The sequence below is a fragment of the Meles meles genome, chromosome 4 (genome assembly GCF_922984935.1).
Source record: "Meles meles chromosome 4, mMelMel3.1 paternal haplotype, whole genome shotgun sequence".
In the NCBI taxonomy this organism is placed as follows: domain Eukaryota; kingdom Metazoa; phylum Chordata; class Mammalia; order Carnivora; family Mustelidae; genus Meles; species Meles meles.
The window spans coordinates 55,500,728-55,527,197 of NC_060069.1; the positions used below are offsets into that span (position 1 = coordinate 55,500,728).

General features: G+C 38.3%; 1 protein-coding gene across 1 annotated transcript in view; it reads right to left on the reverse strand.

The window, feature by feature from the left end:
• The window catches only part of YEATS2 (YEATS domain containing 2), a 116,993-nt gene that overhangs the window by 74,885 nt on the left and 15,638 nt on the right, over positions 1-26,470 (reverse strand). Inside the window, exons 2-6 of the mRNA XM_046003657.1 lie at positions 16,890-17,007; positions 12,666-12,763; positions 11,889-11,981; positions 7,731-7,976; positions 4,668-4,783 (exon numbers count right to left, since the gene is read on the reverse strand). Coding sequence (XP_045859613.1) covers positions 4,668-4,783; positions 7,731-7,976; positions 11,889-11,981; positions 12,666-12,763; positions 16,890-16,989 — 653 coding nt within the window. The 5' untranslated portion in view covers positions 16,990-17,007. The remainder of the gene's footprint in view (positions 1-4,667; positions 4,784-7,730; positions 7,977-11,888; positions 11,982-12,665; positions 12,764-16,889; positions 17,008-26,470) is intronic.

Sequence of the window (26,470 nt, forward strand, 5' to 3'; positions counted from 1 at the left end):
CCTTTAAGTTGATTTCATTCAGCTTTCAAGGTGTTAGAACCCTGAACTCTTCTGGTTCTTACCCACTGCTGCCAGGAAGGTTACAACTGGTCTTTCACCTTTTAAAAGCAAAAACAAACCATTCCCTTCAGCCCTGACCATGGTAAAACTAGTATCTTTAGCTCTCCCTTTATTTCATGAGGCCTCCTTATCACACTCCGTTGGAAAATAAGGTCATGGCCCTCTATATGTTTACCTATGCCTATGCTTACCCTTACTAACGCAGTGGGCCAAATTATATTGATTTCTAATGTTAATCCAAACTTGCATGTCTTGATCATGAAGTATTATCATCTCTGTATTTAATGAATTCTGTTTCCTAATGGTTTTGTTCAGTATTTCTGCACCTATATTCATAACTGTGAATATCCTACAGTTTTCCTTTTCTTATAAACTGTTTGGTCTTATTAAAAAAGTTAGGCTGCTCTCACAACATAAACTGACAAGAGTTGTTTCTTTTTCCCCAGAAGATTTTGGGGGTTTTTGGTTACTTTTTTTTGTATTTTAAGTAATCTCTACACTCCCAATGTGGGGCTCAAACTCATGACCCCCAGATCAAGAATCTCTACTAACTAAGCCAGCCAGACATCCCTCCCAAGAAGATTTCGTATACAACTGAAATTATGTGCTCACTCAGCCTGTAAAGCAATCTAAGCCTAGTAGTTTGGTTTGCTTTTGTGATGGCAATGTTTTAAAAACCAGTAATTAAATTTAGTAGTTCTAAGACTCTTCAAGATTTTCCCTAAGTCCTAAGTTATATTTTTCTAGGAAATCTCCATTTCACCTAAATTTTCCATTGGCATAAAGGTATTCATTTTTTTTTTTTAGAGATTTTATTTATTTATTTGACAGAGATCACAAGTAGGCAGGGAGGCAGGCAGAGAGAGAGAGGGGGAAGCAGGCTCCCGCTGAGCAGAGAGCCCGATGTGGGGCTCAATCCTAGGACCCTGAGATCATGACCTGAGCCGAAGGCAGAGGCTTAACCCACTGAGCCACCCCAGTACCCCAGTGTTATTTATCTCTTTAATAGTACAGCATCTTGTAGCTATGCCCTTTTTCATTTCTAATATTTTTGTCTTCTTTCTCTTCTCCTTAGTTTCACTAGGTTTGTGTATACCTTTTCCCCTAATTTCTTTGCTTCTCCTACTGCATTATTTTGACTAAATGAGATGTTTAGTTCACTAATTTTAAACTTTTCTTCTACTCCATTTTCTTCTACTGTAAGCATTTCCTTTTAAATATCCCTTTAGTGTTATCCGACAAATTTCTATTTTATTATTTATTTTGGATATTTAAATGTGATTTTTCATTGACTTACGTGTTGTTCAGAAGTAGTTTGAATTTCTAGACATAAAGTTTTCTAGGGGCACGTGGGTAGTTCTTTGAGTTAAGTGTATGACTTTGGCTTTGGTCATGATCTCAGGATCCTGGAATTGAGCCCCACATTGTCTGCTTCTCCCTCTCCCTCTGCCCGACCCCCAACTTGTGCCCTCTCTGTCTCTCAAATAAATAAAATCTTTAAAAAAAAAAAAGAAGAAGTTTCCTAGTTTTCCTACTGTTACCAATTAACTGTACTGTAACAATAGTCAAAAAAGTAGTCTGGTTGGGGGGTGCTGGGTGGCACCATCAGTTGAGCTTCCAGCCTTGGTTTTGGGTCCTGGTCTCAAGGTCAGGCTCCGTGCTTAGGGCAAAGTTGGCTTGAGATTCTCTCTCCCTCTGCCCCTCCCTCACGCACTCAAGTGCACTCTGTCAAGTAAATAAATAAATCTTCAAAAAACAAAACAAACCAAAACGTGGTCTGAGAGCACCTGGCTTGCTCAATCAGTGGAGCATGTGACTCTTACCTCGGGGTTGTGGGTTCAAGCTCCAAGTTGGGTGCAGAGATGGCTTAACAATAAAATCTTAAAAAAAAAAAAAAAAAGGTAGTCTATAGTCCTTGAAGCTTACTTTATGGCCTATTGTGTAGTCCACTTTCATAAACGTTCCTTAAGTGCTTAAAAATGTTTAACTAGGGGCACCTGGGAGGATCAGTTAAGCGTCCAACTCAGGTCATGATCTGTGTCATGGGTCCCACGCTGGGCTCTGCACTCAGCGCAGAATCTGCTTCAGCCTCTCCTTCTGCTTCTCCCCCCACTTGCTCTTGCTCTCACTCTTTCAAATAAATAAATAATATCTTTTTAAAAAATGCTTCAACTATTACATGTACTAGTCTATATGTATATATTAGATCAACTTTATTAACTGATGTTCAGATCTTTTACATTCATACAAGTATTTTGAGCGGTAACACAAGCAGGGGGAGTGGGAGAGGGAGAAGCAGACTCCCCGCTGAGCAAGGAGCCTGATGCAGGACTCGATCCCAGGACATTGGGATCATGACCCAAGCAGAAGGCAGCCGCTTAACAACTGAGACACCCAGGCACCCAATTTCTATCTTTTAAATAGCTAACTAAATCTCTAGGCAATTTTTATGATTACTGATAAATTTAAATTTGTTACTAAGTTATTTTATATTATCTGTCTTGTTCTTTCTCTTTTTCACATCCCTTCCCCTGTCCCTGCTTGCCTTCTTTTGGAATCAGGGATCCTCCCCCTTTTTTTCATTCAATTTCCCTATCTTCCTCTTACTACCTTTTTTTTTTTTTTTAAGATTTTGTTTATTTATTTATTTGACAGAGAGAGAGATCATAAGTAGGCAGACAGGCAGGCAGAGAGAGAGAGAGGAGGAAGCAGGCTTCCCGCCAAGCAGAGAGACCGATGCAGGGCTCGATCCCAGGACCCTGAGATCATGACCTGAGCTGAAGGCAGAGGCCCAACCCACTGAGCCACCCAGGCGCCCCTCCTCTTAAACTACTTTTTAAGTTTAAATCTCTATGTCTAGGGTTGCCTAGGTGGATCAGTTGGTTCAGTATCTGCCTTCAGCTCAGGTCATGATCCCAAGGTCCTAGGATTGAGTCCTGCATCTGGCTCCCTGCTCAGTGGGAGCCTGCTTCTCCCTCTGCCTGCTGTCTGCCACTCCCCCCCACCGCCTGTGCTCTCTCTGACAAATAAATACATAAAAATCTTAAAAAAAAAAAAAAGAAAGGAACTTGTCTACTCTTTTAGTTATTATCTTAGACACTCTAATATTCTTAACAAGTCTAATGTACATCAGTAATTTTTCCCTCTTCCAGAACAAACAAGGACTTTATAACTCTAATGCTAATCATACCCTCTCTCCCTAAAATCCATGATGAACCATTATTTTAGTTGTAGCTGGTCTTGAAAGAACCCAAACACCTACAAATTAAGTGTAATTGTTCAAAAATGTCAATGATGATTTCTCCCCAGTCTTCTGGTGGGTCCATCTAGATTTCCAGTTTTGGACTTTCTGAGCTGACCGGTCTTGCATTGTTGTTAAGATGCCAACTCTTAATACTTCACATGGTCTCAGAGTCTAGCTACATGCATGCTAATTCTGTAATAATCTATAAATAGAAATCTAACTGCCTTAATCATATTTTACGCTTCCATTTTAAAACTATCACACAGACCATCAGAAATCTTTGCTTTTATTATCCCAAAGTTTTTAAATGTTCTTTTTTTTAAAGTTTTTAATGTTCTTGTTTGTTATTCGTGGTCCATTAACTGGGGATTGGAAGATTTCCCCCAACCTGATTTTCCCCCCGAAATAATTACTGTTTGCCTGAATCCTTTATCTTCAGTAACTGAATATAATTACAATTTTCATAAATCTATCAACTTATTCAACAATCAAATATTTAGTGAATACCAACTACTGTATGATATAAAACAAACAAGACATACTTTCTACCCTAAAGAAATTCCAGTGTGATTTGGGAAAAATACACAGAAATAGGAAATGACGATATAATATGAAAAAGATGACAAGAGAGCATAGAGAAAATACGTCTAATGAGGGAGGAGAAAGGTAAATAAAGACTTTGTGAGAAAATAACATTCTTATGCTATTTGAGGATTTATGTCTTTATCCATTTCTAGATAGCTGGCAAAACGATGCCACTCCCACAAGACACCATGAGATCATATTGTTAAAGAGCTAGTCCTTCAGCTTGGAGAAATTCTGTCTTCAAGACATGCTCTGTAACTTTGTTAAAAATTTAAAACATTTCAATTTGAACAACAAACATTTTTTAGCAATTAGCTAAGGCCCCCAAGGATAGACCTAGGTCAGAAAGTTAAAAGTTCTTATAACTTATCCACAATACTATGCTTGATAAACTACACCATTTGTAAATGGGGCACGTGGCTGGCTCAGCCTGTGGAGTGTGCAACTCTTGATTTTAGGGTTGTGAGTTCCAGCCCCACTTTGGATACAGGGTACTTAAAAATAAAATCTTAAAAAAAAAAAAAAATACCCCATTTGTATAAAAGCTCATGTCTCAGAAATGTTTACCAAGCACAATTTTACTCTATGTCAAAGATTAGCAGACATACTGAGGCAGTTTCAAATCTCTGGACCTCAAGTTTACTTTTAAAACAACTAAGAGTCTAAGGGAAAAAATCCTTAAGGCCTTGTCCTACAGTAATCCTACAATAATAAAAGTATGACAGAATATTAACATAAATGGATAACTGAAAGTGAAAGAATTCAACTGGATACTCACTTGGACACATTGCCCACTACTATTGTTTTCTTTACAAAAAGTCGTGAAGTCTCATCTCCTGTGAGATCAGCATTCCGCTGCTCTGTTTTATGAGAGGCAGTAATACTAGCGGTGTCCTGAAAGAAATCATAATCAATTTTCACTTTCAATTTGGACAATTTCCAATGGACAGAAACCACAAAATCATGGTATGATTGGAGCAACTCAGATTTTTTTTTTTATTCATTACAAAATTCTCTGGTTTTGTGGTACCTCTCAGAGCATAGAAGTAATTTTACTGTATCTTTTGCATTTGTTTGCAAAAAATACTTGTTCACTATAACTCCACGTGTATGTATGTGTTTTTAACAGACACCCTTGAGCTATATATGCAAATAGGATATGGAAGAATATAGAAGAAACTATTACAATGGTTACCTCTGGGAAATGGGAATGGGGAAAGAGGTCAATGGAATTTACTTTCTTTTCAACCTTCTGTATTTATTAAAAATTTTTCAGTGAGAAGTAACATAGACAAATGACTAAAGACTATGCAGATAGACTGCCAGGGTTTAAATCTTGGCTCTTCCACTGACTAGATGCAAAATTTTGTGTAATTACTTAACTTCTCTGTCTCAATTTCCTCGTCTATAAAATAAGGATAACAGGGGCACCTGGCTGACTGTTAGTGGAGCATATGATGGGTTGATCTCTGGACTGTGAGTTTGAGCCCCATCTTGGGTATAGAGGTTATTTAAAAATAAAAATTAGGGCGCCGGGGCGCCTGGGTGGCTCAGTGGGTTAAGCCGCTGCCTTCGGCTCAGGTCATGATCTCGGGGTCCTGGGATCGAGTCCCGCATCGGGCTCTCTGCTCAGCGGGGAGCCTGTTTCCCTCTCTCTCTTTCTCCCTGCCTCTCTGTCTACTTGTGATCTCTCTCTGTCAAATAAATAAATAAAATCTTTAAAAAAAAAATAAAATTAAAATTAAAATTAAAAAAAAAACTAGGGTGCCTGGGTGGATCAGTTGGTTAAGCATCTGACTCTTGATTTCAGCTCAGGTCATGATCTCAGGGTCTTGGGATTGAGCCCTGAGCTGGACTCCACACTGAGCATAGTCTCTCCCCCTCCCTCTGCAACCCTCCCACCACTTTCTCTAAAAAAATCTAAAAATAAGGATAATCTCACATATTTGTTTTGTACAGTTTCCAAAGAAGTGCTTAGTATACAGTAAGTACTGAACATGTTACATAAACATGAGCATGTATGTTACATACAAGATGGTAAGTTTCTAAGTCCTATAACCAGTATTGCCTAAATTCTTTTTAATTAAAAAAACAAAAAGAAAAACAAAAAACCAAAAACCCAAATGGGTGCCTGACTAGGTTATCTGGTAGAACATGTGACCTTTTGATCTTGGGGCTATAAATTTCAGCCCCATGTTTGGTGCAGATATTACTTAAAAATAAAATCTTGGGACACTTGGGTGGCTCAGTTAAGCAGCTGCCTTTGGCTCGGGTCATGATCCCAGGGTCCTGGAATCAAGCCCCACATTGGGTTGTCTGCTCAGCGGGGAGCCTGCTTCCCTTCCTCTCTCTCTGCCTGCCTCTCTGCCTACTTGTGATCTCTGTCTGTCAAATAAATAAATAAAATCTTTTAAAAAAAAAGTTTTCATTTTTGGGTGGTGGCATTATGAATAACTTTTTTTATTTTCTTGTAGTTTAAAATTTTCAACAATGAACACATGAATTTATAACCAGAAAATGTTTTAAATTTCATTTTTATCAAAAATAAATCAAATTCTTGGGGCATCTGAGTGGCTCAGTGATTTAAGCCTCTGCATTAGGCTCAGGTCATGTTCTCAGGGTCCTGGGATCGAGCCCCGCATCGGGCTCTGGGCTCAGCAGAGAGCCTGCTTCCCCCCCTCTCTCTGCCTGCCTCTCTGCCTACTTGTGATCTCTGTCTGTCAAATATATAAATAAACTTTTTTTTAAAGATTTTATTTATTTATATATTTATAAGAGATCACAAGTAGGCAGAGAGGCAGGCAGAGAAAGGGGGAAGCAGGCTCCCTGCTGAGCCGAGAGCCCGATGCGGGGCTCGATCCCAGGATCATGGGATCACGACCCACGCCGAAGGCAGAGGCTTTAACCCACTGAGCCACCCAGGTGCCCCTAAATAAACTCTTAAACAATAAATCAAATTCTTGATGTCTGAATATGCAAAAAGCAACCTGGATATCTCCTCTATCACAGAACACCTGGCTGAGAAAAATCATCCAATAAGGGCTCTATAGCCAAATATTATACACCAAGAAGTTCAGAGCAGCTTGAGATGGGAACTCAAATAAGGAATTGGCAGGATCAAAGAGGAATAAATGGTTTTCAATTCTATTTATTGGGTGCCTGGGTGGCTCAGTGGGTTAAGCCGCTGCCTTCGGCTCGGGTCATGATCTCAGGGTCCTGGGATCGAGTCCCTCATCGGGCTCTCTGCTCAGCGGAGAGCCTGCTTCCCTTCCTCTCTCTCTGCCTGCCTCTCTTGTGATTTCTCTCTGTCAAATAAATAAATAAAATCTTTAAAAAAAAAAAAAAAATTCTATTTATTATTTGTCAAGTTTCCCCCAGTTATAAATTACGTTATGAAAGCATGTAAGTTTCACAAAAATGATGGAGAGAGAACAAACATGACAGGCTGGAAAGACCCTGGACAAGGTCACAGAATTGCCAGTTCTTCAAGGTTTCTCTCTTTTTTTTTTTTTTTTTTTTTTCATTTTATTTATTTTTTCAGTGTAACAGTATTCATTCTTTTTGTAAGGTTTCTCTCTTATCAGTGTGGATGGCACCTAGGAATTGTGCAATGCCCAGTTCTGATTCAGTTTAATTCTCAGCTTAATTCAGTTTAATTCTCAGTTCTGATACTTTTGGATAAATATAACTGTGAACTCTTTGAGACTCAGTTTCCCCATCTCCAAAAGGGATATAATTAACCTATTTCCTAGAGATTCTATGAAGGTGAAATGGAATAACATGTACATACTTTAAAAATACTAGTTTCCTTCTCTTCTCCCTCCCACCCATCAAATTATACCCTTCCAGTATTTCGGCTTGGTCTCTGTTCCATGTTGTTTGAGAGTCTTTCTTCTATATCCATATTGCTGTTATTGTCTTTGTCAGATAAGAAGTCATTATGTTGAGATAAAGAATCACTTTCTGAATGATTGGCTGATGGTGTCTCTGATCTCTGATTGGCAGGAGAGGAAGACCTAGATGGTGACTCCAAAAATTTCTTGATAGCAGGATGATTAAAAACCATCGTATCACATGTCTTTGATCCCTGCAAAAATGAAAGCAAACAAAACAAACTTTTAATCAAATCTACCAAAAGTAGGTAATTTTTAATCTTCCCAAAATCCTCATCTATTTAGGGATCATGCTTAAAATCCTTCAAAATCTGCCCACACCCATAAAATGAAGTCCAAACTCCTTAATGTGGTCTGAGCCAACAAAAGCTAGAAAGTGATAATTATGTGAAGGTCCTAACACTAAAAGCTAAAGGTGCAAGTTCTCTGAAACTAAATGAAAAATAGAGGTAAATATATAGTAACATATGGGAAATAAGATTTGACTTTAGGGCGCCTGGGTGGCTCAGTGGGTTAAGCCTCTGCCTTAGGCTCAGGTCATGATCTAAGGGTCCTGTGATCGAGGCCCACATTGGGTTCCCCCTCTCTTCCTGCCTCTCTGACTACTTGTGATCTCTCTCTCTCTCTCTGTCAAATAAATAAATAAAATCTTTTAAAGAAAATAAGATTTGACTTAAAAAAAAAAAAAAAAAACAAGTCTTGGGGCACCTGGGTGGCTCAGTGGGTTAATACGCCTCTGCCTTCCGCTCAGGTCAGGATCTAGGGTCCTGGGATCAAGCCCCACATCAGGCTCCCTCTGCTCAGCAGGGAGCCTGCTTCCCCACCCACCTCTGCCTGCCTCTCTGCCTACTTGTGATCTCTGTCAAATAAATAAATAAAATCTTTAAAAAAAAAAAAAAAGCCTCACACTGCTTTAACACAAACACATCAACTGCTCTACATACGATGTTCCTATAAAATATATAAAGATATAAAAAAAGTATATGTAAAATGGCGCCCAAGTAGGAGTAAAATGTAGTACAGAATGCTTTAAAATGATTCATACTTACATATAAAGTTTGTCATAAGTCCAGTACTAAGGCTTGGAGTATTTCTTTGTTTCTTATTATTTGGATACAAAATACAGTGTATTCTGTTATAATGGGATACACTCTACGATTCCTAGGAAGCCCAGCTTTTAAAAACTGTGCAAGGAACATAATTTTAGCAATAATAAAGGAGCCAGAGGCTAGTATTTCAGAGCAACAAAATTACTGCATCTCAATAATAAAGGGTATTTTCGGGCGCCTGGGTGGCTCAGTGGGTTAAAGCCTCTGACTTTGGCTCAGGTCATGATCTCAGGGTCCTGGGATCAAGCCCTGCGTCGGACTCTGCTCAGCAGGGAGCCTGTTTCTCCCTCTCTCTCTGCCTGCCTTTCTGCATACTTGTGATCTCTATCTGTCAAATAAGTAAATAAAATCTTTAAAAAATAAATAAATAATCTTTAAAAAAATAATAAAGGGTATTTTTTAGAGGTGTGATGTATTTTGTTACAGCAAATGAAAAACAAATAGCAGATCAAAATAGACAAAAATACACTTAAATATCTTTCAATTAATTCTAATCAAAATATAACAGGAAAAAAAATCAGTGCACTTCTAGACTACCCGGTAACACAGAGCTGTTAATGGTTTAAAAAAAAAAAGGGAGGGGGGGGTTGCTGCCTGGGTGGCACAGCTGGTTAAGCAACAAACTGTTTCAGCTCAGGTTGTGATCTCAGGGTCATGAAATCAAGCCCCATGTCAGGCTCGCCACTCAGCAGGCAGTCTGCTGAAGTTTCTCTCTCCCTCTGCTCCCCATCCCCATCATGCCCTCACTCACACACTCTCTCTAATAATAAACAAATTTTAAAAACAACAACAACAAAACATTAAATAGACAACCACCTCTTCAAACAGAGTAGCTACAAGTCCCATGTCACACAGATACTAGCTTATAATGTCCATCTTGTTGGATTCAATAGCAAACCATGTAACAGATGACAGTAAAATCTGCCCTGTTTTGAAGAGTGTCTCCCAAAAATTCATGTCTACCCCAAATCTGTGAATGTGACTTTATTTAGAAACAGGGTCTTTGCAAATGTAATCAAGTTGATAACCTTATACAGGATTAGGGCTTACCTAGTAAGAGGGAAATGTGGAGAGAGAGAAATTGTGAAGACACGTAACAGGTAAAATATCCATGTGAAGACAGGGGCAGAAACTGGAGTGATGTAGCCACAAACTAAGGAATGCCAAGGTTTGCCAGCAACTGCCAGAAGGTAGGAGAAGGTGAGGAAGGATTCTTTCCTAGAGCCTTCAGAGAGAACATGGTCTAGCAACATCTTGATTTTGGACTGTTAGCCTCCAGAATCATGAGATAATAAATCCCTCTTGTTTTAAGCCATGAAGCTAGTGGCAATTTGTTGTGGTAGCTCTAAAAAATAGTTCAGACTCTAGTATGTATTAGGGAAACTCCTGCAGTAGAAGAAACAACTACCTAACATGTAAGATTAAATTCAAATAATGCTCCAGATTTCTCTAAGACAACATCAGGAGTATGGCCAATGCCAGGTACCCTCAAGCAACACAGGATGACATGAAAGCCAAAACATGGTACATTTCACCTGTAAAAACCATGGGGGACAATGCAAACCAGTATGGCATTGTGCCTTCCCCAGGCCTGCTACCACTCTCATTAAGCTGTATCATCCAAAAGAATTATCTAATTCTAATTGCGAAAACTTAGGAAATTTGAAAATGAAAAATGAATAAAAGTTATAGGAAATTATCAAAATATCAAATAAGAAGAAACACTTCTGTTTCAGTTTCAATCCTATCCCTATTCCTTAATAAATGGAGTAATCCAGTGGCAATCACATTACCAAAGTGATAAAAACTTAATATTCCAAACAGTTTGTGATATATGAGGTATCTAGTATCACTTATGAAGTATTATTGCCAAAAACTTCTAACTTTAATCAAATCTTTAGACCCAACTATCACTTTGCAGAAAAATGGAATGAAGGAATAACCCAAGGAAAAAACAAATAAAACACAAAATGTAGGATATTCTATAAAGATAAATGGACTGATCTCTTTAAATAAGTCAATATCATGGGGAGAAAAGGTGAACTATTTTAGATAAAATAAGTCTAGAGAAACCAAACAACCAAATGTAGCCCATGAACTCTGATTAGATCCTACATCAAAAAACAGCTTTAAAAGATATTTTGGGGATGACTGGGAAAATCTGAATATGGACTGATTATCAAATAATATCAGGAAGTCATATAAGAGTATCCTTTAGGAGATGCATGATTTAAGGGTGAGGTGTCATGACGCCTGGAACTTATTTTCAAATGTTTACAGAAAAGTTAGATAAAACAAAGATGACAAAATGTTAAGATGGTGAATATGATGCAAAAACCTGTGCTTATTTAATCTCTTCTGTGGATTTGAGATTTTTCATAGGAAGTGAGGGGAAAAAATTCGGGCTTCCTGAATAGGGTGTATCTACTGAAACTACAAATTGCTATTCATTAGGAAAATCAGTCTATCTAAAACTCACTTCAAACCTGATCACAACCAAAGGAAGAATAAGGTAAGTTAGAATACAGTCTCACTCAACTTTGTACTCTAACAAAGCCTAGGAACAGTGCTACAGATTAGCTGGAGAAGGATTTAATATAAAGTGAAAAATGTTAGGGTGCCTGGTGGCTAAGTCGTCGGTTAAGTATACGACTCCGGATTTCAGCTCAGGCCATGATCTCAGGGTCATGAGACTGACCCCTGTGTCGGGCTCTGTGCTGGGCATGCAGCCTGCTTGAGATTTTCTCTCTCCCCCTACCCCTCCTCTGCCCCACGCTCATGCTCTTTCTAAATAAAAAAAGTAAAAATAAATAAAGGGAAAACGATACTTAGGAGTATTGACAGTTTATGTAGTTTCCCAGGAAGGTAGACTAGGCTTCTTGAGTTCCAAAGGTCAATATAAGAAATGTTTCAAAGGCGGGAATTTCACATCACTAATTTCCCCTTCACACACCAAATATGGATAGCCAGAAACTACTGTAGATGAGGAAGACTTACCTCAGAAACTTTTAGAAGTCCTGCAGAAGCATAGTAGTTTGCAACAATGCAGGCACGAAGTTTATCCATCATCCTTCTTGCCTCAATCAGTCGCTAAAAACAAATGTCAACTTGTTACTTTAAAAAACAGAAATCATAGATGAGATACACTACAAAAAATTCATAAAATAAGAAATACAAATGATCAAAAGCTCAATTCTCTAAAACTTGAAGAAAGGCAAATAAAAATGACCATCTCTACCTGTCACACTGCAAAAGATTTTTTAAAGGAATGACAACGGCCAATTTTACAAGAGTATGCAGACATATTAGTATGTATATTTATGTGTATGTATGCGTACTCACTGAGAAATGTCTGCAAAAATAGGGGTACAAGAACAAAAAGGAATTATTTTTTTGGGATGGAATTTCAAGTAATTTTTTTCATTATGTATTTCTGCAATTTCATTTATAGGGGAAAAAATATATATATACACCTTTTTTTCCAAAATGAGAACACTCTTTTTAAAAGAACAGCAAGAGGGGGAGGGGCACCTGTATGGCTCAGAGCATGATCTCAGGGTCCGGGGACTGAGTCCTGCATGTGCATCAGGCTCCTGGCTCAGTGGGAAGTATGCTTCTCCCTCTTCCTCTGCCCCTCCCCACTGCTCATGCACTCTCTAATAAATAAATCTTTAAATAAACAAAAGAACAGCAAAGGGGGAAAAAATCATGATTCTATCAACAGATTTTTTTGCAACAGCTTTTTTCTTTTAAATTTATTTATCACCATTATACCTGGTCAATGACTTCAATTTCATGTTCCTTATTCTTCATTTCAAGTGCAAATTGTTCCTTGATAATAGTCTCAATCTTCTGCACAGCAGCATCTCGAGCTGCATAATGAACATAAAATAATCCAAGGTCTAATTACTCAGTGACTGTCATGATTTAAGTCAGTATGCAAAAGAAGAAACCCAGGAAACAGTAATTCCTACATGGAGAAACCTAGTGGCTGTCACCTTAACCAATGATGAAAAGTTAACATCATTAATATGGCGGCAAACTGACATAATGCACTGAGAAGTCTACATCACTCTAAGGCATTCTGGCCAAAAATGCTAAATCTAATTACAGGGAACATCAAACAAACCCAAACTGAAGGACATTCTACAAAATAACTGGCTTACATGATTCAAACATTAGAATCAAGGAAGGTAGAAAGGTTGAGGAGATTAAAAGAGATTAAAGAGGTACGACAACAAAATGCACTGTGTGATCCTGGACTGGAGCCTAGAGAGGGAAAGTTATAAAATACAATACTGTGAAACTGGTAACACCTGAATATGGACTGAACGCTACATAATGTAATGGATGAATGTTAAAATTTCCTGCTTCTGATAATAACGCCGAGATTACATAAGAGAAATCTCCTTAAGAAACACAACACAAGCCTGGGTGGCTCAGTGGGTTAAGCCTCTGCCTTCAGCTCAGGTCATGATCTCAGGGTCCTGGGATCAAGCCCCGCATCAGGCTCTCTGCTCAGCAGGGAGCCTGCTTCCTCCTCTCTCTCTGCCTGCCTCTCTGCCTACCTGTGATCTCTCTCTATCAAATAAATAAATAAAATCTTTAAAAAAGGATTTCTTAAAAAAAAAAAGAAAAGAAACACAACACTTGTGTTTACAGGTGTCCAATTTATTTTCCAGCAACTTAAAAAGAATGATGTGCATATACACCTGCATGCACAGATATATGTATTTGAGAGAGCGTGCACATGCGTGTGTGTATGTGTGTTTGGGGGTGGGGAAAAAGACTGCTAAATGAGGCAAAATATAAATAACTGGCAAATTAATCTGGATAAAAGACATAAAAGTATTCCTTGCAATTTTTCTGCTTGGAATTATACCAAAATAAAATTACTGAACAAGAAAAAGAAATCCATTAAGATTCTGACAGAAATATTTGGTGACCTGGGAAAAACCATAGTCCCAAAGACAAAGAAAATAAAGAGATAGCTAGAGGGGAGGTATAGTCTGTGACGTAAGAGCAGTTCATAAAGAAGGCAGGGAACTTCCTTCTGTAGAGAAGGATCTAGCAAGCAATTCAGCAGTTCCTGATCACAACTACCTAAAAGAATGAGCAAAGAAAGAATTCAAAAGTAAAAAAATGCCTCTGGGGTACCTGGGTGGCTCAGTTGGTTAAGTGTCCAACTCTTTTCTTTTTTTTTTTTTTTTAAGATTTTATTTATTTGACAGAGAGAGAGCTCACAAGTAGGCAGAGAGGCAGGCTGGGGCGGGGGTTGGGGGGACAGGCTCTCCGCTATGCAGAGAACTGGATGTGGGGCTAGATCCAAGGACCCTGAGATCATGACCTGAGCCAAAGGCAGAGGCTTAGCCCACTGAGCCACCCAGGCACCCCAAAGTGTCCAACTCTTGATTTCCACCCAAGTCATGATTTCAGGGTCATGAGATCAAGCCCCATGGCAGGCTCTGTCCTGAGTGTAGAGCCTGCTTGGGATTCTCTCACTCTCTCTGCACCCCACCCCTCAATCTCTCTCTCTCTCTCTCAAAAAAAAAAAAAAAAAAAAAGCCTCTCTCTCTCCTTTTTTAAGATTTTATTTATTATTTATTTGAGAAAGGGAAAGAAAATATAGTGAGAGAGAGCATAAGCAGGGAGGAGAGGAAGAGGCAAGCTCCCTGCTGAGCAGGGAACCCGATGCAGGGCTCGAGCCCAGGACCCTGGGCTCACAATCTGAGCCCGAAGGCAGACGCTTAACCAACTGAGCTACGGAGGCACCCCCAAAAGCCTCTACTCTTGAACGCAATAACATACTGCATGATAATTAGAATTTAAATAAAAACTCAAGGGGTCACCTGAGTGGCACAGTCAGGTGAGTGACTCTTAGTTTTAGCTCAGATCATGATCTTAGGGTCATGAGATAGAGCCTGAAGTCATGGTGCCTACTGGAGATTCTCCCCTCTCTCCCGGTCTCTCCCCCATGCACGCTCTCTCTCCCTATCAAACAAACAAATCTTTAAAAAAAAAAAACTTGAAATAAAAAAGAGGATAAAAGAAAATGCCTCTAGAGGTGACAGAATTCATATGACGACTACTCAAAGTAATATGCAACTCAGAGTTTAAAATATGAGATACAAGAGGAAAAAAGAGCCAAAGAACTGCTTGAAAACCCTGGAATTTTGGGGCATTTGGCTGGCTCAGTCAGTATAGCATGAGACTCTTGATGTTGGGGTTGTAAGTTCAAGCCCCACACTGGGTGTAGAGATTACTTAAAAATAAAATACTTAAAAAAGAAAAAAAAACCTGGGAATTATACAAAAGGAGCCTATGTCTATAATATGAAAAAAATGATGTTCACGCATGCTTTGGAGTGTATGAAAAATTGCAGAGAAAATTTGGACCCTCTGATGACCCATGTAATTTTCTCCCTGTAAAATATGCCATTAAATTGGCAACTTCAAACCAGTAATGGTATAAGTGAACATTCTTATGGACAGTCTGCATGGAGGAAAATGACTGCTTTTTGTCATTGTGAAAGACTATTTTCTAGTATCACTATATATCCATATATCCCTGTGTATACAAACCAGCAGATACTCTTAGGGAAAAGAGGCTGAAGTCAGAGACCTTGATCACTGAAGGCTGTTTTATCATAAGCTCCTTAGAGAGAAACTCTTCTAAATTACGTCTTTCATGGAATAAATAAAAACAAAACAATATAAGCAAAAGGAAGTATCCTACCAAATCTACTTCAAGCAAAATTCTGAAACATAAAAATATGGTTTGGGATTAGGCGCAGAATGGTCACCAAGAAGAATAGCAAATTACCCCTCAGTAGGAAAAACTGTCCCTGCTTAGGCTAAGTACCTGGGAACTTACACTATATTTAAAGTGAAATTATTATGTTCACTAAAACAATCAGTTTTCCTTCTTATTTTTATTAAAAAAAGTCAAGCCATCTGATGCATTTGAGTAATGGATCTAAGTGTCACAAGTTTTTGGCTTATTATTGAAAGGAAATAATTTCCTTATAAATAACATAACTGAATGAGGAGAAAGGTTGCAGTGAAATGTTTTCATTATTTGGAATTCAATTTGATAATTTTTGGTCCACAAAGACTTTTGGGAGGTACAGAGGACTTGACTGTAGTTGGAGACACAAATTTTCTTTCACTACTTCAACACTAGAGGCACTAATCTTTGTGGAGCTACAGCACTTTATGACTTGGATGCCTTCTGTACCCAGCCATGTCAATTTACATAGATTTATTATTTGAATAAACAGTAGTGAATTTCAGCAATAATTTGTTTTAAAAACCCAAATTCAGCACCTTCTCCTGAGATAGCTTAAAATATTCTGGGTAGCTACAAACACATAGTTGATAATTTGCTCTTCAACTAATCATATGATCTTGGGCAAGTAATTTCACGCCTCTGAGCCTAAACTACTAGCAGCTAAGTGCAAAAGGGTTAAACTAGATCAGAATCTTCCAAATTTAGGTCCTTCATATACCACCTTTAAGCTACCTACACTACATCTGAGAATCATATGAAACATTTAATTCACATAATTAAATAATATATTTAAATAATTTTAGCCTTATCCTAAACAATAGTAGTCATGAAACTACGAGTTTGATGAGACCATGTATTTCCAACAGACATTAAAATAATATGGCACTATTGCAATAAAAAAACCTTAATCCATGTACCACCCATTATCATCTACCCATACTGCATATTTTAAGACTTTATGGTTATGCCCGACATACCATGATAGCTAAAACTTTCAGCCAGTCTCACTATTGACACTTTCACTGTCTATGTGATTGTCTTCTGGTCTTCGTTGGCACACACGGTGTATTGCTGTTAACAGAGCATTTAACTAATCCCTCTTCAAATTATACAAAACAGTGGAAATGCATTTTGTCTTACTTCCTATAAATCTTATGAGGAAGCATATCTCAACAAAGAAATAATTTCTCAAAGCAGGTGCATTCGTACCTGAATTCTCAATTGCTTTATGACGCTTATTTGGAAGGGCCACAGACACGTCCTCATAATCTGGGTCGGTTTCTTTGATTGTTCGCTTGAGTCCAGACATGATGACATTCGTTCTTCACTGTGAAGTAGTACTAAATGAATAAATAAACAAACACTGCTTGATGTTAGTACTTATAACTGTATGTGTACACATAAATGAAGAGAATAAATACTACATAATACTGAACTCTTAAGTCTCTATCTAAACATGTATATATCCCTGTTGAAGTCAAAAGCATAACTACAAAAGTTTACTAAAAACAGGGGCGCCTGGGTGGCTCAGTTGGTTAAGTGTCCAATACCTGATGTTGACGCAGGTTATGATCTCAGGGTGGTGAGACTGAATCAAGCGTCGGGTTCCCCCCACAACAGAGTCGGTTAGAGATTTTCTCTCCCTCTCCATCTATCATTCATCCCCCACCCACTGCATGCACACTCTCTCTAATAAATACGTAATTTTTAAGTTAACTAAAAACAAAAAACAAACCATCATCATCTGGCAGAAAATGTAGGTTTCCCTTTCAAAAGAAAATCCTTTAACAAGATAGCAAGCACATCGCTCAGACTTTTCAAAAGGAGCCAGGCTTTCACAGAAGGGCATTCATAAGTTAAGAAACCAGACTTTGATGAAAACATGGTAAAGTCCAAATAGCACCTTGGAACTCATAATACAAAACAGGAGCAATACATATAGTTAAACTCTTAATAAATAATTTATCATACAAGTCCTCTTTCTGATACTTACACAGTGCCTGCTACATAACAGGTACTCAATAATTATTATTGTTACTGATCACTTTTCATTACTCATAATAAACCCAAATCACAGACATATTAAGCAAGTTTGCAAAATAGTAAGTCCTATGTGTACAGGTCTTCAAATAAAACAATCCCATAAATCTTCTAGATCAGTACAGTACCCATACATTAACAACTACTCATATGTGGTTATTTAAAGCTAGTTGAAAATTTAAAAAATTTAAAAATAAAGTTAATTCAAAATTCAGTTCCTTTCTTCCACATTTCAATTTTTCTTTTCTTTTTTTTTTTTAAACAAGAGAACAAGAGCAAGGGGGAGGGGCAGATGGAGAAGCAGACTCCCCACCAAGCACAAAGCCTGTTGTGGCACCTGATTCCAGGACCTTGACATCATGACCTGAGACAAAGGCAGAAGCTTAACCAACTGAGCCAATCAAGCATCCCAGATTTCAATTTTTTAATTTCAGAACTAAACACATTTCAAGTGCTCAACAGCTATCAGTGGCTAGCAGATACAGAACATTTATATCATTGCAAAAAGTTCTACTGGACACTGTTCCTCTTCCAAACTGTGTTACATTGAGCACTTAGTAATATTTCATGAGTTAGCTTAGGAAATACTGCCCAAACCAGTACTGTCCAAAAGTCACATAAAGTGAGCCATGTATGGAATTTATTTTTTTTTTTTTAAGATTTTATTTATTTGGGGCGCCTGGGTGGCTCAGTGAGTTCAGCCGCTGCCTTCGGCTCAGGTCATGATCTCAGGGTCCTGGGATCGAGTCCCGCATTGGGCTCTCTGCTCAGCAGCGAGCCTGCTTCCCTCTCTCTCTCTCTGCCTGCCTCTCTGTCTACTTGTGATCTCTGTCAAATAAAAAAAATAAAAAAAAATTGGGGCGCCTGGGTGGCTCAGTGGGTTAAGGCCTCTGCCTTCGGCTCAGGTCATGATCCCAGAGTCCTGGGATCGAGCCCCACATCGGGCTCTCTGCTCCGCAGGGAGCCTGCTTCCTCCTCTCTCTCTGCCTGCCTCTCTGCCTAGTTGTGATTTCTTGCTGTCAAATAAATAAAATATTTTAAAAAATAAAAAATAAAAAAATAAAAAACAAATTAAAAAAAAGGTTTTATTTATTTGACAGACAGAGATCACAAGTAGGCGGGGTGGGGGCGGGGGGAGCAGGAGCAAAGAACCCGATGCGGGGCTCGATCCCAGGACCCCAGGATCATGACCTGAGCCGAAGGCAGAGGCTTTAACCCACTGAGCCACCCAGGCGCCCCAGCCATGTATGGAATTTAAAATTCTCTAGCAGCCACATTAAAAAAAGGAATAAAAGGGGCACCTGGCTGGCTCAGTCGGTAGAGCATGAAACTCTTGATGTCAGGGTCATGAGACTGAGCTCCACACTGAGTGTAGAGATTACTTTAAAAAAAGGGGGGGGGGGAGGAAGACGGATGAAATTAATTTTAATTGTATTTTTACTTAACCAGTGTACCCAAAATATTATCATTCCAACAGTGTAGTCGATATAAACAAATTAGCAATAAAATATTTTACATTCTTATCTCTGTGCGAAGTCTTTAAAATCCAGTGTGTATTTTATAGTTAGAGCACATCTCAATTTGGACCAGCCACACTTCAAAGGCTCAATAACCACCTGTGGCTAGTGACTCCCTTACTGGGCATCAAGGGCCTACCGATACAGTATACAGATAAGAAGACAGCCTCAGGATAGTTATGAGTTGTCCCTTAGAGCATTAATCTACAGCACAGAAAAGACAAGAAGAGCTCCCTGATTTCCAAACCTCTGTTCTATCACTATGGTTATTTACTTAACCAAAAGGCAAAAATATATAATATGTATTTACTGAGGTGATTAAATTTTTAAAATAAAATTAATTAAAAAATGTTAACTCAAAAATATTTTTTATTGAAAGTTAAAAAAGAACTAACACTTTAAAAGTTTCTTGGCTTAGGGCGCCTGGGTGGCTCAGTGGGTTAAGCCGCTGCCTTCGGCTCAGGTCATGATCTCAGGGTCCTGGGATCGAGTCCCACATCGGGCTCTCTGCTCAGCAGGGAGCCTGCTTCCCTCTCTCCCTCTCTCTCTCTCTGCCTGCCTCTCTGCCAACTTGTAATCTCTCTCTGCCAAATAAATAAATAAAATCTTTAAAAAAAAAAAAAAAAAGTTTCTTGGCTTAGTCCAGTTCTATTACCCATCCCAGAGACAGGCTCACATGATTTAGCTGGGAGAGGAACCCATTATGTAATGATATATATTTAAGTCCTAGATCTAAGAGATCATTTTTTCCCGTTACTGCTACCTTGTGTAATAAGCTCAAAATGGTCTAAAAACTCCAGCACTTATAAACATCCAGAATCAAGCTATTTAATGTTTCTTCACCATCATACACACCTGCTATAATTTAGAATATAAATGAGTCTTTACTTCTGTAGAGGCCTTGATTTCAACTGTTATTTTCTGTTTCTAAAGCTTATAAAAAGTGAGCATAATGGGACACCTGGCTGGTTTAGTTGGTAGAGCACGCAACTCTTGACCTCGGGTCATGAGTTATGCCCCATGTTGGGTGCAGTGCTTACTAAAAATAAGATAAAAAATAATTTTTTTTTAAAAAGTGAGAGTAAGTTCTTGCCTTCTCTATTTAGCCTGCAACTAGTTTTAGACAACATGAAAAAATCTTGGCCATTAGATAAAGAATACATTCTTTAAAAAAAAATCAACAAACTTCATTCTACTCTAATGCAGATGGAAAAAACATATATCCTATTCTCTGATAAACCTAGAAACATACAGACACATCCTAGCTGGTCTTCAAATCTGTTTCTGTGCAACACCATTTCTTGGTGAATCCTGTCTCCTACCAGCTTTCCAGAGTCTTATGAGATTATCTGTAAAGATGAGTGAATTCAGCATCACCTTCACTCACCCATTCCATGGGCCTCATTATCTGAATCTTCTCCTCCTACCCCCTAGAGTAATAGTAGCTCCTCTCCAGGAAGGCTGGGGATCTTTGAAGAAAAGAGTATTTTATTTCACCCTCGTTTAAGGGATAAAGCAAAAACTCTCCTTTGCTCTTTTTGCTCTAAAACTAAGGAAACAGAAAGGGAAAATGAGAAGAGTTTGGTTGTGGAGTGTTGGAGTAGATAAGGAAAAAACCACCAATGAGTTAATTTGTACTGCCAAGGTCATTCATAATTCATGCAGCCCTTGTAATAAAGCTTTTCCTGTCTTCTTTGGGCATAGATTTGTGCTTCTGCTAAACATGTTTAGAAAGATTTAGTCCGGGGCGCCTGGGTGGCTCAATGGGTTAAAGCCTCTGCCTTCAGTTCAGGTCATGATCCCAGGGTCCTTGGATGGAGCCCTGCATCGGGCTCTCTGCTCAGCAGGGAGCCTGCTTCCCCCTTTCTCTCTCTGCCTGCCTCTCGGCCTCCTTGTGATCTCTCTCTGTCAAATAAATAAATAAAATCTTTTTTTGAAAAAAAAGAAAGATTTAGAACTATACTGTCACTTTTTAATAACTCAGGTCTGCTTCTGTCTAGCAAGAACAACACTAAAGTATACACATGCCACATTCAAGAATCCACCAGCTAAGGCTAGGAACAAGTGCTGGGGCGTGCTCTCATCACGATGGAATGAGTGAGAGAATGGAATGTGTAACAAATGACCTGTGGTCATGTTAAGTTTCAGATTCTTGTCTGACTTTGAGATTTATGAAAAGGAAATAGGAACAGTTGCTAGATATTGTCAGATTAAACTTTGAAACAAAATATCCTATTAATCCTCCTTAGGTTTTGATCAAATGAAACAAGAGTACAGAGATGGTAAATGTGAACTGCTTAAAAAAAAAAAAAGTCTATCACTGTTTATAATTAGTCGTGAGAAAGGATTTTCTCCATACCATGGGACCACATCCACATTAAAAAATGTATGTAATGCTGATTCCTCTAATTTAAAATACTTAGGTCATTGGGCACCTGGGTGGTTCAGCTGGTTAAGCTACTGCCGTCAGCTCAGGTCGTGATCCCAGAGTCCCAAGACAATCCCAGCTCAGCAGGGAGTCTGCTTCTCACTCTGACCTCCTCCCCTCTCATGCTCTCTCTCTCTCTCCTCCTCTCAAATAAATAAATAAAATCTTAAAACAATAATTTAAAAAAATAAAATATTTATGTCATTTAAACAGGCTCATTATAAAAAATTAACGGCTTGGGCACCTGGCTGGTTCAGTTAGTGGAGTGTGTGACTCTTGATCTTGGAGTTGTGAGTTCAAGCCCCACACTGGGCATGGAGGTTACTTAAAAATAAATAAATAAATATGTATGTATGTATTTATGTATACACACACACACACACACACACACACATATGTATGTATATATAAAAAGTAAACAGTTTTCCTATAGTGATGACCTCTCCATGTGTAAAAACATCCCCTCATGAAGGACCTCTTCCACTGGTCCCCGGAAGAGAAGAGGAAGCATGAGAAGCGCCTGCTGCAGAGCTCCAACTCCTACTTCACAACTGTGTGGCGTCCCCAGAATGCTACGAAATCACCAGTTCAGCCATGCACAAGCAGCAGTTTTGTATGTTAGCTGCTCCACTGTCCTTTGTCAGCCTACAGGAGAAAAACAAGGCTTACGGAAGGATGCTCCTTCAGACAGAAGCAGCACTAAAAGCATCCTGAATCAAGAAGAGGAGGAAACTATCCCAACAAACACATTTTGGATTAAGAAAAAGAAAGAAAGAAAGAAAGATTGATTGATAGATTGTTGGAGCACCTGGCTGGCTTAGTCTGTAAGGCATTTGACTCATGATCCTAGGGTTGTCAGTTCAAGCCCCATACTGGGTGTAGAGCTCACGTTAAAAGAAAAGAAAGAAGAAAGAAGAAAGAAAAAGTAAACATTGTCAATTTAAACTCAAAAAGTACATTTTACCATATATACGATGTAAGAAAGCAAAATTACCCTACCATACCCATTCAAGTAACATAAACAAGTCAGAGTTCTTGAAAAAAGTTGAAGTCCAAAAGCAAAACAAAACCTTGTAATGTTCTATACTTTGAAATAAACCTCAAGAAAAAAGTAATTTTAAAAGGAAATTGTGTAATTAAAAATACAATTAGAGGGGCACCTGGGTGGCTTAGCCAGTTAAGAGCCCCACTCTTGGTTTCAGCTCAGGTCGTGATCTTGGGGTCACGTTGAGCCCCACAACTGACCAGCTCTATGTTCAGCCTGGAGTCGGCTTGGCCCTCTCCCTGTACTCCTCTCCCAACTCGCGCACATGCAGCGCTCTCTTTTTCTCCCTCTCTCTCTCTAAAATAAATAAATCTTTAAAAAAAAAACAGTAACAAAAACCAAAACCTCATCCTGGTAAGCAAAGGAAGCCAGACACAAGAGTACACACATGAATGATTCCATTTATATGAAGTTCTAGAACAGACAAATTAATCTATAGTAAAAGAAAAAAGAATTGTAGTTCAGGTGCTGGTGATGAGAACAGACTGGGAAGAAGAATAAGGGAACTTTCTGGGGTGAGAGAAATTTTTTATCGTAAAGGTACATTTCACTTGGCTATTCGAAAACTTATCCAACTGTACACCTAAAACCTGTACATTTTACTGAATGTAAATTATACTTCAATTTGCGTAAGAACTACAAAGATATTTATCAAATCATGTTATCCCCTGCTCAAAATCTGCCCATGGCTTCCCATAACACTTAAGAATAAAATCACACTCCTTAACATGTCCTACAAGATCTTCCATGAATTGGGCCCTGCCTCCTTCAGCAACCTTAATTAAGATCCAGACACATCGGTTTTCTTTCTATTCCTCGGATACACCTCAATCTTTCCTTAGGGTTTTATTTGCTTAAGTAAGCTCTACACTGAACATAGGGCTTGAACTCACAAGATCAAGAGTCATATGCTCTATCAACTGAGCCAGCCAGGTGCCCTTGTTTAGGGTTTTTGGACTTAAGGTTCCCTCTACTTGGAATGTTCTTTCCCCAGATTAGCTTTACTAGATCCCAGCTCAAATATCTACCTTATCAAAGAAGGCCTTCCTTATTCATACTATCCGACATAGCATTCCCTATCTCCTCCTCCAAAGTTCTTGGAAGCTCTCAGTAAATTATTTGTTGAATAAATAAATGGGATAACTTAAAAGCATGCCAAAATATAAATAACCACAGGGAATACAACTACTAACTTATGTTAACTTTTATCACTCCTAATACTTATAAATCTATTTGCTATTACTATATTTTCAAAGGTATTATAGCTAAGTGTTTAAAATAAAGGGATGGTCAAAGTTTGTGGGTTTTTAATTTTTTTTTTTTTTTTTTAAGTAGATTCCACGGTGGAGTCCAACACGGGGCTTGAACTCATGACCCTGAGACCAAGACGAGAGCTAAAATCAAGAGCCAGACGCTTAAAGGGCTGAGCCAGCCAGGCGCCCCATGAGCAACCCGTGCTCTGGGATGTGTGAAGTTATTACATTCAGACACATGCAGATGAAAAGACAGCTGGCATGGCATAATTAATAACAAAGAGGATAATTTAATGAAAAAAATTTAATAAATGTTATGTTACTATTAAAGGATAGTCACAAAGATATGCCATAAACTATGGCATAGTTATCAAACATGTCAAAAACATACAAAATAAAACATACAAAACATACAAAATAAACCAGAAATACAAGGAAAATTTACAGAAATCACAATCATTACAGGAGAATCTGAACATATGTCTCTCAGAAATTTAAAAGATCAAGAAAACAACAGATAAAAATACAAATGGTATAGATAGTATAATTTACAAGCCAAGATTTAACAGCTACATACAGGGGCACCTGGCTGGCTCAGGCAGTACAGGGCCAACTCTTGAACTCAGGGTTATTAGTTATTAGTTATTAGCTGGGTGTAGAGCCTACTTAAAAAAAATAACAAATTTTAAAAAATACAGCTATATACAACTCTGAATGCAACAGAGAATACTGTTTAAAGTATCTACAAAAAGTCATTTAAATGAAATCAGGGCACCTGGGTGTCTCAGTTGGTTAGGCATCTGCCTTCAGCTCAGGTCATGATCCCAGTGTCCAAGGATCAATCAAGCCTGGCATCGGGCTTCCTGCTCAGTGGTAAGCCTGTTTTTCCCTCTCCCTCTGCTGCTTCCCCTGCTTGTGCTCTCTTGCTCTCTCTCTGTCAAATAAATAAAATCTTAAAAAAATTAAATCATAAGATGGAATATGAAGTCACAATTACTAAAAAAACCACAGAAATGTTATAGCCATATTCTCTGATCCTAATAAAATTAAATAAGAAATCATTAACAAGAACTCACTATAATATGAAAAACAAAATACTTTTCTAAATAACTCATGGCTCAAAGAGAAAATTAAAATAAGACTATTTTAAAATTATCAACAAAGAGAACAGTATTTCTAAACAGAGAAAAATGACAAACCGGTTTTCATTTGTGAATACAGATACAAATCCAATCCAGTAGGCTATTTTTTTCTAAGATTTTATTTATTTATTTGAGTGAGACAGAGAATGAGCAGGGGGAGGGACAGAGTGAGAAGGAAAGGGAGAAGCAGACACCCCTTTGAGTACAGAGCCCACACGGGGCTAGATCCCAAGATACTGAGATCATGATCTGAGCCAAGGTCAGACTTGTTCAACCAACTGAGCCACCCAGATGCCCCCAATCCAACAGGGTATTAGAAAAATAAAAAACTAACTAGAAGCTTTTATTCAGCAATGGGAGATCTAGAAGCAAGGTGACTTGCACTGCACTTGTCTAATGTTCAACCTTTAGGAATATATTAACACAACTGACTTTCAGTAATCTGAATATATACCATCCATTTCATAAACTACATATTGGAAATTTAAAATAGCAGCTTTTACCCCAACACCAGCCAAGGCTTCCCAAAGACTGCACAATATGTACTATAAGAAAAAATATCCATTTTAATATTACACTGAGAAAAATCATTTGGCATAAAGAAGTCTTTTCAAAAAAAAAAAAAATCAAAATATGGGGTGCCAGCTGGCTCAGCTGAAAGAGTCATGTGAATCTTGATCTCAGGGTTGTGAGTTTGAGCCCCAAATTGAGTGCAGAGGTTACTAAACAAATAAACTTCTTAAAAAATCAAAATATATTTCAATGTCAATTTAAATTTTTTCTTCTATTTGAAGATTAATCATAGAACTGTCATCTCCCATTGACCCAGGTAACTGAAAATATACACAGGTATTCTGTCCCCCAAATCATGCTTTTTTCCACAATACAAGCAATCTTAAGTATGGTATTATATGAAACATTCATATCAAGGGAAATCTAAAAGGGAAAAGATTCTGTTCTGATTTTAGGTTGGTACTGACAAAAACTCTGTATCCTAATTATTCTAAGCCAGATTTTATACATGAAACCACCTGAATATACTCTCATTTCTTGGTCAACATAATCACTACTTCTTCAACTCATCTGGTATAGAAAAAAAGATAAGTCTTTTAAGTTAAAATAGTCACAATTTTACACTGGACCAGAATGGTGGGTAGCTGACCAGAGGTCAATAGTCAGCGTCTGATATGGGCTATTCCCAGTATGGACATATAAAGAACTGAGCGCAACAGAAAAGCTAGATAGCTGAGCTCAAAAAGGTGCCTGGATGGCTTAGTCAGTTAAGGATCCAACTCTTGGTTTTGGCTCAGGTCAAAAATCAAGTCCCGCCTTGGGCTCTGTGCTCAGTGGGGAGTCTGCTTGAAG